The sequence below is a fragment of the Lagopus leucura genome, unplaced genomic scaffold (genome assembly GCF_019238085.1).
Source record: "Lagopus leucura isolate 7727_CA_CO unplaced genomic scaffold, USGS_WTPT01 Super-Scaffold_100001, whole genome shotgun sequence".
Classification (NCBI taxonomy): Eukaryota; Metazoa; Chordata; class Aves; order Galliformes; family Phasianidae; genus Lagopus; species Lagopus leucura.
Window position 1 is genome coordinate 46813202 of NW_024962262.1, and position 12262 is coordinate 46825463.

Consider the following 12262-nt stretch of genomic DNA (forward strand, 5'->3'; position numbering starts at 1 on the left):
ACCCATAACCTGGGAGGTCACTGCTATTGCTGTGCCTGAATAAGCAAAGACTGTGCATCCTGGTACCAGCAGCACAAAGAGAAGGTCAGCAAAGTGGAGATACAGCACTGGACAACAATTAAGAACTGAGTGAAGCTTCCACAGTAGGCAACCGATTACATTTATTGATGATACTGTGCTGGTTACAGTCTGCATATTTTGGGCAGACATCATTTTCAAGGCTTTGGTTAGGGGCTCTGTGAATGAGCAGCATCTTCCTATGGGGTTTTCAACACAGCATGAGGCTTTACGGATTAAAACCAACATGCATTATACATGACATCTGTGCGCACTGCTCCTTAAATGCAAGCTACACAGAGAGACCAGAAAACCAGCAGCTTTCCAGTAGAAATTTGTGTTTTCTGGTCCCCTGTCCCCTTCCACTTTTAGTATTGCTGTCTACCAATATGTTGGCTTAGGTCGCCTTGTCACAACAAAGAAAGTGAGGCTGTGTCATAGCCGAGCTTCAGCAGCTAATTAGCACTGGGAAGCCATGGGAGTTTCTGAAAAGCAGAGCTCTGATGTAACACAACTCCATCCACTAGGAAGCTTTCAGTTGCTCCAGCCATACATAATTTATTTTTGTCAGTCACATGGTAGTCAAGCTCATTTTGCATAATGGATACATGCAATGGAAAAGTGCTTAAAGGGTTTCGGTGGAGGAGACAGCCTTTTCATCTATCCATATCAAAGACAAATTAAATAATTATGGGAGTTCACGGCATCCTAGTGTAAAACTCTAAAACTCTGTAAAAAATTGTGTTTCCAATGTGTGCGAATCTATTAAAACAGTGCTTATGTTGTTCAAATATGCTGCTGTGTAATTGTTCATTTATACCTCTCTCCAACATCTCCTTACCTCCTGATTTACATGCAATTAACTTCTTACCTGTAATTCCTATTAAAAACGCTGTGCAGTGATACACAGGACAGGTACTGAGCAGCTTCTGATGCCTGGGGACAAATCCAAGGTGCAGGATCATGGTCATTTGTCTTAGTTTCAGTTGGGATGGACTTGTTTCCTTCAAATTGTCTGGTATGATGCTGTGTTTTGGTTCTAGGAGAAAAACAGTGTTGATAACACACTGATGTTTGTAATTGCTTCCAAGTTGTGTTGCACAGAGCTGTTTGTAGGGAAGGATCCGAGGAGCTGGGAGGAAACAGAATAAGGATAGCTGATGTAAACTGAACAAAAGGATATTCCATACCATATGGCATCACGAAGAAGGAGTTTTGAAGGGGATAGGAGTTCATCTTGCTCTCTTCTGCTCAGGTGGCCTTAAAGGCTATCTAGTCCAACTCCCCTGCAATGAACAGGGACACCTACAGCTATACCAGGTTGCTCAGAGCCCCATTCAGTCCAACCCTGGATGTCTCCAGGGATGTGGCATCCACCACCTCTGTGGGCAACCTGTACCAGTGCCTCACCGCCCTTATCATCAAAAACTTCTACCTTGGATCCAGTCTAAATCTCCTCTCTTTCGGTTAAATTAGATAGATAAAACAGTGAGCAATACAGTGCGTCAGGTCATGGAGCCTGCAGCTCGAGCCGAGAGGCTCGTACCACCCGGCTCCTGGCACGGCCGTGCCCGGTAGCCGGTACCAGGTGCCCGGTGCCCGGTGCCCTGTGCTCGTGCTGCCGCCGCCCCGCGCTCGTGTAGCGGCTTCGAAAGGCAGCGCGGCTCGCGAGCACCCGCTGGCCGGTAAGGAACGGCTCGGCGCGGAGCGGCTCGGCTCGGCACGTCCGGCCCGAGATGGCGGAGGGCAGCCCCACCTCCCTCCTGCATCTCTCCATCACCCGCTGGTGAGTACTGCTCCTTCCCGCAGCTCAGCCCGTGCTTTTGGGGCGGCAGGGGCCGGTTAGGACCGCGATGGGTCGCGGCTGAAGCCGGGCTACGGGGCAGCCCGCTTTCCCCCCCACGGGGGTCTGCAGGAGCTCCGGGAGTAAAAAGTCTGGGTCTGGACACAATTTGGGAAGACAGAAGTTTTGCTGAATGCTAAGGATCCATCGTGGCGGTGGGGCATGAGGCATCCGATGAAAGTGGGTGAAGTTCCCTGAAAGTCTGTCTTCTGACATAACTCGTACTGACGTAGAGGTGCCTTGAGGCTGCAGGACCACCCCGATCGGAGCTGGTTGCCGTGACAGCCTGGCATACAGCTATGCTGAGCGACTGACACTCCCTGAGGTCATGTTTCCTTGGAGTGAAGGCAGTGGTTGGGCTCCTTTTCAACAAGGTGCTCCGTGGAGTGGAGTAAGGTAGTCATCATCACTTTTATGGGGCTTTGAGAAGGAGCATCACCTGCCAGGTGACAGGGAAAGGGAAACCAGGGCTGCTTTCTTCTTACCCCAAACGTGGCTGGGTCTGGCTAGTGAGCCACGCTGAAACTTCAATATACTTTTTGAAACTGTAGATAGACTATTTCCATTTCAGAAGAGCTAAAGAAAAGGAGTTGTGGAGATCATCCCACAGCTTTGAGACACCACGTAAAACTGAATCGTAAACAAGCCTTGAAAAGATCAACTGCTGTTTCTTTCATCACCATAAGCTTCTGAATCACCTTCCTGTGTTTTGAGGGTTTTTGAGTGTTTAGCTCCATTGTATGGCTGGTGTATTGACAATAGCAAGGCAGACTTAGCTTCAGAAGAGGCTTCATAGCAGACCATGTGATGTCCCAGCTTCACATATAACAGGCAGCAAATCCCAGCAAAAGGTGAAAAATGGCTCACATAGTGATCCCAATGGACAGTGTGGACAGGAAGGTGTGGTAGAACAGGAGATATTTCCTCAGGTGTTGTTTTTAACCTTCCCTTACCATTCTCTTCCCTTTCGCTCTTACTGGTTTTGCTGTCAGCTTTGCTTTGATGCACGCACGTGTTTGGTTTGCCATTTGAAAAAGGCTCGCGGTTTAATGAATGATAAATTCATGGAACAAGATTCCCAAATATTTTGTCAGCAAATAGTTAAATGCTGAGATGAAACTATTGGCAGAAGTCAGTTACAGAAGCACAAATTAATTCCTTCTGCACTTCCAGTGACTTTTGCAGCGAGATATTAAGGATGAATTTGGACTTAGATTTAATCTCCTCTGGGACTGCCTGATTATGAAGAGTTTTGAGACAGCTGCCTTAGAAGAGCCGTGTGCTGCTGTCAGCTGGGATGCAGAGCCAGGGCTCTGTTCTGGGATAAATTGATTTTTAGCCCCATGGTGTGAAATGTCCCATTGGATCTCTCAAACTTGGAGATAGGGAGGAAGCAAGAGATGAGCAGACATCATGGGGCCATGGCATGGTGATGCCAAATGGCATCTGCTACATCATATCACTTTGCTGCAGAGCTTACCTATTATCTGCTACCAGTAAAGCCAGTGCTTTAGGCAAACACTGAGTAGCCTGAAATCAGGATATTAAGAATGTACTGAGTTAAAGTCTGACCTGCTTATCTCACCTGATGGATATGAAAAGTCTGTATTCTGAACCAACCTAATTATTGACACAGACAATTGAGGCACTGTGCTGTACCAGCGTTCATCTGACGAAATAATAAAATATGCATAAATCATTGGTTATAGCAGAAGTGGAGTCACTGTAAGACAACACTATCACATGTGCAGTGTGTCATGCTCTAAAAATTAATCCTCTCTGCTTCTTTGCTCCTGTATTTGTACTGCAGGGAGCTATTATCCTCTGGCATCGAAGACATTGCCACTATCTCGTAACTAAAGGTCTTTATTCTGGTGAAGTCAATAAGTTGGGCTAAAAAGAAACTAAGTTCACTTCTTCCTTCTTGGAAAGAGTGGTGATGCAGTGGCACAGGCTGCCCAGGGAGGTGGTGCAGTCACCATCCCTGGAGGTGTTCCAGAACCGTGTGGATGTGGCACTGAGGGATGTGGGCAGTGGGCATGGTGGGGGTGGGCTGCTGGTTGGACTGGGTGATCTGAGAGGTCTTTTCCAGCCTTAATGATTCTATGAATCTATGAGTCTTCATCCTGTTTAAGGAAATAGTTCCACATTTAGAACACAGTTCTGTTCTAAACTTGTGCTAAAAGCACTGAGATTGTATAAGAGCAGTATTTGGACCTTCATAATTTGTGCACTCTCCACCCCAAACCATCATGTTGGACATTTTAGAAGAGAAAAGAGAAATTTAGAAGAGAATTATCATTTAGAAGAGAAAAGAGAAATTGATGTTTTGGTAGAGTGGAGACCTTTAGAAGTAGAAGATAAAAGTTATGTCTTATTAAAGAGATGCTAATATCTCACACAATGGTTTTAGTGTGAGATAGTACCACTAAGTTGTATTTCTTTGTTAAAAACTATGAGATCCCGTCAATTTCTTAGCAGAGTCTCACACAATTTCTCTTACACTTTGGAAAAAAAGAAAGTTGAAGGTAAAAAGTTGAAAAACTTAGAATGTATATATGCCTATGAAAATGAATTTTTTTTTAACTAAAATACAAATCAGCATAGAAGTGATAGTCCTTACTTTGACTTTATGTTCCTATAAAATAGCAGTATTAACTAGTCCACTGTAACCTTGACAAACTATCAAAATTGTAAGTTAACAATTCTTTTTTTCTAATTCTGACATAAACTGATATATTTTTTTTTGTTTTGTTTGTTTTAAAGGATAGCTGATAATTTCTATTTGTGTGAAGGATGTACCATACCGCGTTGGCTGCTGTATGAGATGTATTTAGAAAACTTCAGTTCCAGTGACAACGACAAAGTAAATTCAGCCACCTTTGGAAAGGTACAGAATAGAGAAGATTTGTAAGATTAGAAGCTGAGTTCCAAACAGAAAATAAGATGCTTGCATTTAATATGCGCATTGTGTATCAAGAAAAATTAAATAATAGAAAAGGACGCATACATAATATATTATTAATAGGGTAATTCAGCCTAAGAGCTTAGGAAAGACTGTGTTTGAAAGCTTCTATGTTATCTTTTCTTCTTCTTTGGCTTATCTGGGTGTTGTATCCATGTTTTCTGTGGCGGGTGCACTGAGATTTGTGCTGATCCAAAAATGACAGCTATGTTCACGTCTTTGCTGACATACTTCTAGTAAGCTCTCGTGTAGATACAGATATACTGGGGAAAAAAAAAGAAAAAGAAAAAAGCATTGTCTGTAATGGAATTCATTTTCTTCAGGGAAGATGTGCATGTTACACTGGGAAAGATCTCTGGGCTCCCCAGGTCAAAAAAGACAGGGTGTCCTGGAAGGAGTCCAGTCAGGGCCACAAAGATGATGAAGGGCCTGGAGCATCTCCTGTATGAGGAAAGGCTGAGTAACCTGGGTCTGTTCTGCCTAGGCAAATGAAGACTGAGAGGGGATCTGATAAATGTTGATAAATATCTGAGAGGAGAAGGGAGACAAATGGGTGAAGTCAGGATCTTCTCAGTGGGGCAAGGACAAGGAGTAATGACCTAGAACTTGAAAGTAGGAAGTTCAACACTAACATGTGGAAGAGCTTTTTTTATGGTAAAGGTGATAGAGCACTGGAACAGGTTGCCCAGAGGGCATGTGGAGTCTCCTATGGAGATATTCAAGACTTATCTGGACACCTACATGTGTGACCTGTTGTAGAGTATCTGCTTTGGCAGGGTGTTTGGACTTGGTCTCTTGAGGTCCCTTCTGTGATCTTTTTTTTAGAAGGCTTTTCCAGGGTAAACAGTGCAAGGTTAAGAAACCAGTCCTGAGAAGCTGATTCTTCTGTCCTTAAAAGACCCATTTGGTTGTTACATAATTTTAAACTTCCTTTTTTAAGTACACTTAGGGTGATTTTGCTCCAAACACACACTAAAAATTCTTCACTGAATCTTCCAAGCAAAACAAAAGCAGATGTAAAAAACAATCTCCTTTAAGAAGTCACACTCTTCCACTAAGTGGATGTTGATACAACCCACAAGGCAATTACCACTTAGAAATCCCACATGCAACACATTCTCATAGCTACTTGACTTTATTTGACCAATTAAGGAAAACAGAATTGTGCGTGATTGATATTCATGATTTTGTGTTCAGAACTTCCTATTTTTACAGCTAATAGTTTTCCAATAGTGCCTGTGATAGGAGCTGTTTTAGCATTTTTAAAGAAAAAATTCAAGAAAATGTTGTGCCTGGAATCAATTTTGTGTGTGGATAAACTCATTTTAGGAATCATTCATCTCAATTCAGTTGAACCTGTTTCATTTTGTTTTGTTTTTACTGGGTGATGATCACTCTTACTTAAGGTTTGAGTGACCGATCCCACACGATTGGTTCCTCACAGCCTAATGGCTCATCACTCATCAGCCAAGCCATGGGTGGAACTGGTCTGGTTTGGTACAGAGGTCTGCCATGAAGATCATCACCTTACCATCTCTTGGTAGTCGATGGAGAGAAATAAGTGGTTTCATACAGTTCCTCTCACTCCTAATGAGTCTTCTTGGTCAGCTCAGGTGACTCATGCCTTGAAACTGCCTGTTTTTCTCTATTGACCATGGAGTCAGCCAACAGTAGCTTACACAAGAAGCCACGTGGGTAAAATGAGTCCCAGCTCAGCATGAGCTGTGGCTGTGCAACAGGAGACTGAGGGGCAGGATCTGCAGTTACAATGCTTTAAAATACAGGTGCACATGTAAGAGGCTAGTCAATAATATGAGCTATTAATAATTTGTCAAGCTGCAGTAACTTGACCGCACTGCAGGTAAGGATTTTTGCCATCAAACCTTGTGTGAGTGAAACAGCGGTTATTTGAGACGGCATGAATTTAATCTGCCTGGTCCCTCTGCTCCGGTATGCCACTGCCTGTAGAAGAGGCCCCAGTTCACAGGACGGCCTTTTGAGACAAGGGGAGTATGTACCACGTTGAGAAAAGGAGCAGCTGAGGGGGGTGCACACAAAAATGTGCACAAAGCAGAACCATACCAGCACTGTTATCACCTGCAGGTCAGAGAATGCGATCTGTCCTTGTGCAGACCCTTCAGCCAACAAGGTGCACTCTGCACAAAGGCAGCATTGGGCTGCAGTGAAGGATCACCTGGCTCAGTGACAGCATTGTGCCCTCATTCCTATACAGCTCCAGCAGCCCTTGTTAGGCTCTGCCTTCACAGGAGAGCTCATGCAGAATAATCGTGCTGAAGTGAGGTATTACCCTGACACTATCGTGTTATTCTGTAGGGCTTAACCTTGGCAGATGCTGCCTGACCTCAGTTCATATTACCACAGGGGTGGCCTGGAGGTCGCTGTGCAGTGTGGGGATGCAGCCTCTCAGAAACATGAAGCCAGAGCCCAACATGGAGTCAGAGCTCCATGTACAAGTGAGAGGGTTGTGTGAGTGAACCCTGCTCAGATGTGGAGGTCTAGACAGGGGGAGAGGAACTCCAGCTCCTCCACAGGCCTAAGACAGATGCTTCTTGAAAATCAAGTTCCCCTTGCTGTGCTGCATTCAGTCAGCTGTGGGTGGTCTCCTGGGCATGCTTCAGTGCAGGCAAACCAGGCTGATGTGAAACAAGTCTCACCTGAGGGAGGTAATCCATGGAATTACTCACATTACTATCCACAAAAGCCTGATTGAGTTCAGTTTAGTAGTTCCCATTTGAGAGGTACGTAGGGACAGGTATTAGCCAGCAAGTGATGGAAGGAAAAATAAATGATCAAGCAGAGAAAACTGTAATGGGTACCCCTTTGTGTTTTTTGAATGAACTTGCTAAGAATCTCTAATTTTCTGCTTGTTTTTTAGCTTATCCGGTTAGTTTTCCCAGGTCTGGGGACAAGAAGGCTGGGCACAAGAGGCAGTGCCAGGTATTGTTTCTGAATCCTTTGTTTGCAAAACATGATGAATGATTGCTCTAGTAAAATTTAAGAAAAAGGCAGAATTCTCAGCTCCAGCTCTAATATATCTTCTGATATCTTTCTCCATCTCCTTTCTTTTCCCTTCCTTCCCTCCCTCTAGCAGAAGCATGAGTATTGGGATAGATATGCTTTCATTGATTCAGCATCCAAATATATATTCACACTCTGAACATCCAGTCTGGGAGAAACAGTGCAATAAAGGGCACTGAAATGCAGTCATTTTACAAGCATTTGGAGTAGCTGTAGAACGCTGGCTTTGAATGACAGACCCTTACTTGATCTGTGATTTTTCTCCACTGGCCTGGACTTGCTGTCAGCTTGATACAGCAGTTTGGAGTGCTTGGCCAAAGATGCTTCCAGCATTGGTTGGGATCATGTGTGGTACTCCGCATCCTTGTGCAGTTGTTTCCCACAAGCAGAAGCTCACCCTCTACTGGCTGCTGAAGGCCAGGAACCTCCCCCTTCACGCTGTACCAGATACTGGTGTACTCTTCCGAGACCAGAGCAGAATGATAACACCAGGATGGGCATAGAACTCTAGCAGTTCTTCTAGATTTCTTGGTTTTACCTTCCACTCATGGGCCACCCTTACCTATTGTAAGCCACTGTGCTGCAAGTGCATACTGTCCTCTGGCTCAGTGGGGACATGGGGACGTTTGCCTGCTGAGAGGTCTGTGACTTCTCTAATTATCCTGTGCAAAACTGTTGCACTATATTTGCTGGCTTATGTTTGTTCACTTAAAAGAAGGTGTCATTCAAGAGCAAAAAAAAATAAAAATAAAAAAATAAAAAATCCCAAACAGCTAAGTAGAGCTTGTTAAGTCATTCTAGAAACACTTGTGTAAATATTTTGTGCCAGGGAAATAAATTTCCAGCAGAATTTATAAAGTAAATGTAGCATTTTTGTTTTCACTTTGTCCTTTCTAATCTGAACGTGCTTTCGGTAGGGGAATATTAATTCTTTGCTAACTGTCTTGGAAATCACATGCTTGTCAGTTCATTCTTTTTTTTCTTTTTTAAATTACTTTCTAGATATCATTATGATGGAATAGCTATCAAGAAGGAGTCTTCCTTTTATGGACATTATTGTTTTCTTCTGTCTCAAAAAAATTATCGCAGGTTTGTTTTCTAAATAGTTCAATCATGAAATGTCACATGGTAATTTAGATATTGTCTGTATATAGAAGTCTGTTATTTCTCTTTGCTGAACATTGTCAACAGTATGAGTATGTTCTTCCTCTTATACACACTATAGAAGTGCTGTGACCTTAAGCAATATCTCTAACAAGAAAATCCAATTTGAAAAAGTGCCCTGTCTAATCAGATTTCCATGAATTAGACAGTGTAGAAAGGTAGATCATGCCAAATCTAAAGGAAGAACGTAACACGTTGAGGCTCTAAATGGAAGCTCGGATAAATGACAATTGCTTCTTGACACTGTAGCACTTCTGTTGGTTAACAGTAGGCTGAAGGGATATGTATTACAGTATAAATGACAGTGCTCTTTTTGACAAGTTTTATACACAACGGTGTTATCTATTTTTTTCTAAAAGATCAGGCATGCTACTTTGAAAATACTGCCCCTGTTTTATTTTAAAATGTCAGGTTTTAAAGTAACCTCTTGTTGGAGATGATATATCAGACAGGACTAGAAATTGTCTGCAAAAACAGAAAAACAATCTAAGAAAGGGATGAATGTAAGATAGCGTAGAAGCTAAGTGGAGACTTTATCTCAACCAAGTTGCAGGCAGGATGATGAAGGTCATCGTTAAGGTCATGGTTGAGGTAAATGAGCTTCAGACTTGCATTTCTCCCGGGGAGAAAGGAAAAAAAGAAATGTGTATACAAATGAATTCTGTACTTCAGTTTCCATTCTTTTAAATGGGGCTATAATAGCTCTCCACGGCACAAATGTTCTAGGGATACAAGATAGACTATTAAGCACTCAGATATTCTGGCGATGATGAAAGCTGTTTCACTGTCTGTGGTATTTTATTGTATAGTTAATTGAATACACGCTGCAAGAGAATGGAAAAATTATACCCGCGGGTTTGCTGCCTGTCTTTGCTGGTTTGATGGCAGAGCTAAGCTGCAGCAGCCCAGGCAGCCACAGCAGAGCAAGGATAAAGAGTGGAGCAGGGCAAAGGCTCAGGTTCTGCACACAATCAAGTGGCAATCAGTTGTTTTGAGACCAAACAAATTATTCATAGGCAACGCGAGGCTCATTTCACATGAGAACCTTGCTAAAGTGATATCCCCAGCTATCAATGCACACTATATTAAATATATATACATTCAGATAAACATCAGCTTTCTAGCTGCAGTACTCTTAAGTAAGCCTCTTAACTATGAAATTGTTCTGTCTGACACTTCCTTCACTGAAGCTGTTGTGTGAAGCCAAAGAGCTGCATTTAGAGCATCTTGCACTCCAAACCCAGCCACGTGCCCCCATCTAGAGCCAACACGTGCACCAGCAGCACCTGAGTGTCACTGATGCTTCTTGGTGCCTGTTAAAGGGCAGCAGAAGAAAACAGAGAGAAGACAGCAAAAAACAAACAAATGAAATGCAGCCAGAGACACTTGGTTATCATAACCCTCCTCCCACAAAATAACTAAGGAAATAAATTAGGCCACATACAACTTAAGCAGCAGCCTCAGTGAAATAAGTCAATTTCCATCTGTTCTTACAGTTATGTACTACATGCTTTACAAATGCACAGGAACACAGTAAGCAAATATCTCATCTTTACTGCCTTCTCTGTAGAGCTCAGTACTTTTGGAAATCAGAATTAATTTTTGTCATCCAGTAACACCACCACTGAACAAACAACCAAACAAAAAAGCCATCTGTGGAATAATTTTTTTAAAGTAGAGAAATGAAAGTTGGAAAAAATAGTAATAAAAAATTGAGTATTTTTCTACCCGCAAGGACAAACGTTGTTCTTGTAGAGTTAAATTGATGGCTGCAGCAGACAGTATTTGACCCATGATACAACAGTCTGGAAGAGTGTGCTGGTGTGAAAACTTCCAGATACTAGTGAAGCAGATTATTAATATACATTTACAGTGCAGTCCAGACACTTGTCTTCAAATCAGATCCAATAAATCGTAGAGACCTCACTGGCTTGATGCCATATCCCCCTGGCAGAGACAGGGATGTGTGCCATAGCAGTCAGCATGTCCCAAGTGACTACTGCATCCTCCTACACCTGGATCGAGTCTGACATGCAGGTGCTTCTTCTGGAGCTTCTACCTGAGGGGAAGGTGGAGCTGAGAGCCCAGCTGAGAGACGAACGCATCCACCCAAACTCCCTCTGGGCTGTTAAAGAATGGACTGGTGTCAGCACTACAATCCACTGTCTCTAATTACTGAAAACAGTATTTCTTGACCTTTTTGAGGTCACCAGCACTTGACGTGGAGCTGGTAGTAAGGAACTGGGGCCATGAAGGGTCTGGCACATTGGAAGCTTTGCTTGTTGGTGTCATAAAAACAGCCATAAGATTATAATGGTTGCCTTTCACTGCAAAGAAGGCGTTTGCCTCTTGGTAGTCAACCAGGCTTTGGATGTGTCAAGTTGCTGGGATGGAATGAGTTCACACTAGGAGTGATGAGGATTCTCTTACAAAGCACCTGTGAGTTGGTCTGTTTCAAAATGTTGAGTTTTCCTGAAGATACTCTGTTGCGCTGATGATGATGTGAAAGTAGTGCAAACAAGCAGAGCTGTGACCAAACAGGTCTCCAAAGGTATTATGGAGATTTAAGAGGGTGTGGGATAATTTGAAGTACACTAAGGTGACTTTTAGGAATGGGAGCTCTGAGGATGAGGTCTCCCTACAATGGCAGTTGCTCTGGTAGATCAAAGTGGCTTGGAGTATGTCAGTGCTAAAATAATGCCAGTGAGTTTTGGCTTTGTAAGAGTAGAATCATATCATAGAATCACGAAGGTTGGAAAAGACCTCTAAGTAAGAATTACTTCATGATCTAGTAACAGGGAAAGGCTTGGGTCTCTGACTTTCTAGTGAAGCAAACCTGTAATTTTTCAGTTACAAATTCTACTGTGTTTCTAGGATATTATCTTTGCTGATCTCAGTGTAATCTGTCAATCCCATTCACCATTCTCCCTTCATTAATTTTCCCTTCTTCCTTCCCATTCACCTCAGTCTTTCTGCCGTCCCTACAGTCAGACCTCCCCTATCAGCTCTCATTCCCCCTCCCCAGCCTCACAGGAGGCAGAGCTGATCTCATCGCCCTCACCTCCCACCCATCCTCCACTCTCTGTGCTCTGTCTTTGCCCAGGCAGTGCTCTCCAGGGAAGAGCGTTTCAGCGTGGCAGCCAAGCACCCCTATGGGCACCGGGTGAGTCTGGACGTCTTTTGCTGACGATGCT

At 43.3% G+C, this 12262-nt stretch overlaps 1 protein-coding gene across 1 annotated transcript in view; it reads left to right on the forward strand.

Moving 5' to 3' along the window:
• Nucleotides 1-1793: 1793 nt before the first annotated feature.
• RFX8 (regulatory factor X8) overlaps nt 1794-12262 on the forward strand; it is a 28207-nt gene continuing 17738 nt past the window's right edge. Inside the window, exons 1-5 of the mRNA XM_042868337.1 lie at nt 1794-1843; nt 4667-4790; nt 7762-7823; nt 8907-8993; nt 12172-12231. Of these exons, the coding sequence (XP_042724271.1) occupies nt 1794-1843; nt 4667-4790; nt 7762-7823; nt 8907-8993; nt 12172-12231 (383 nt within the window). The remainder of the gene's footprint in view (nt 1844-4666; nt 4791-7761; nt 7824-8906; nt 8994-12171; nt 12232-12262) is intronic.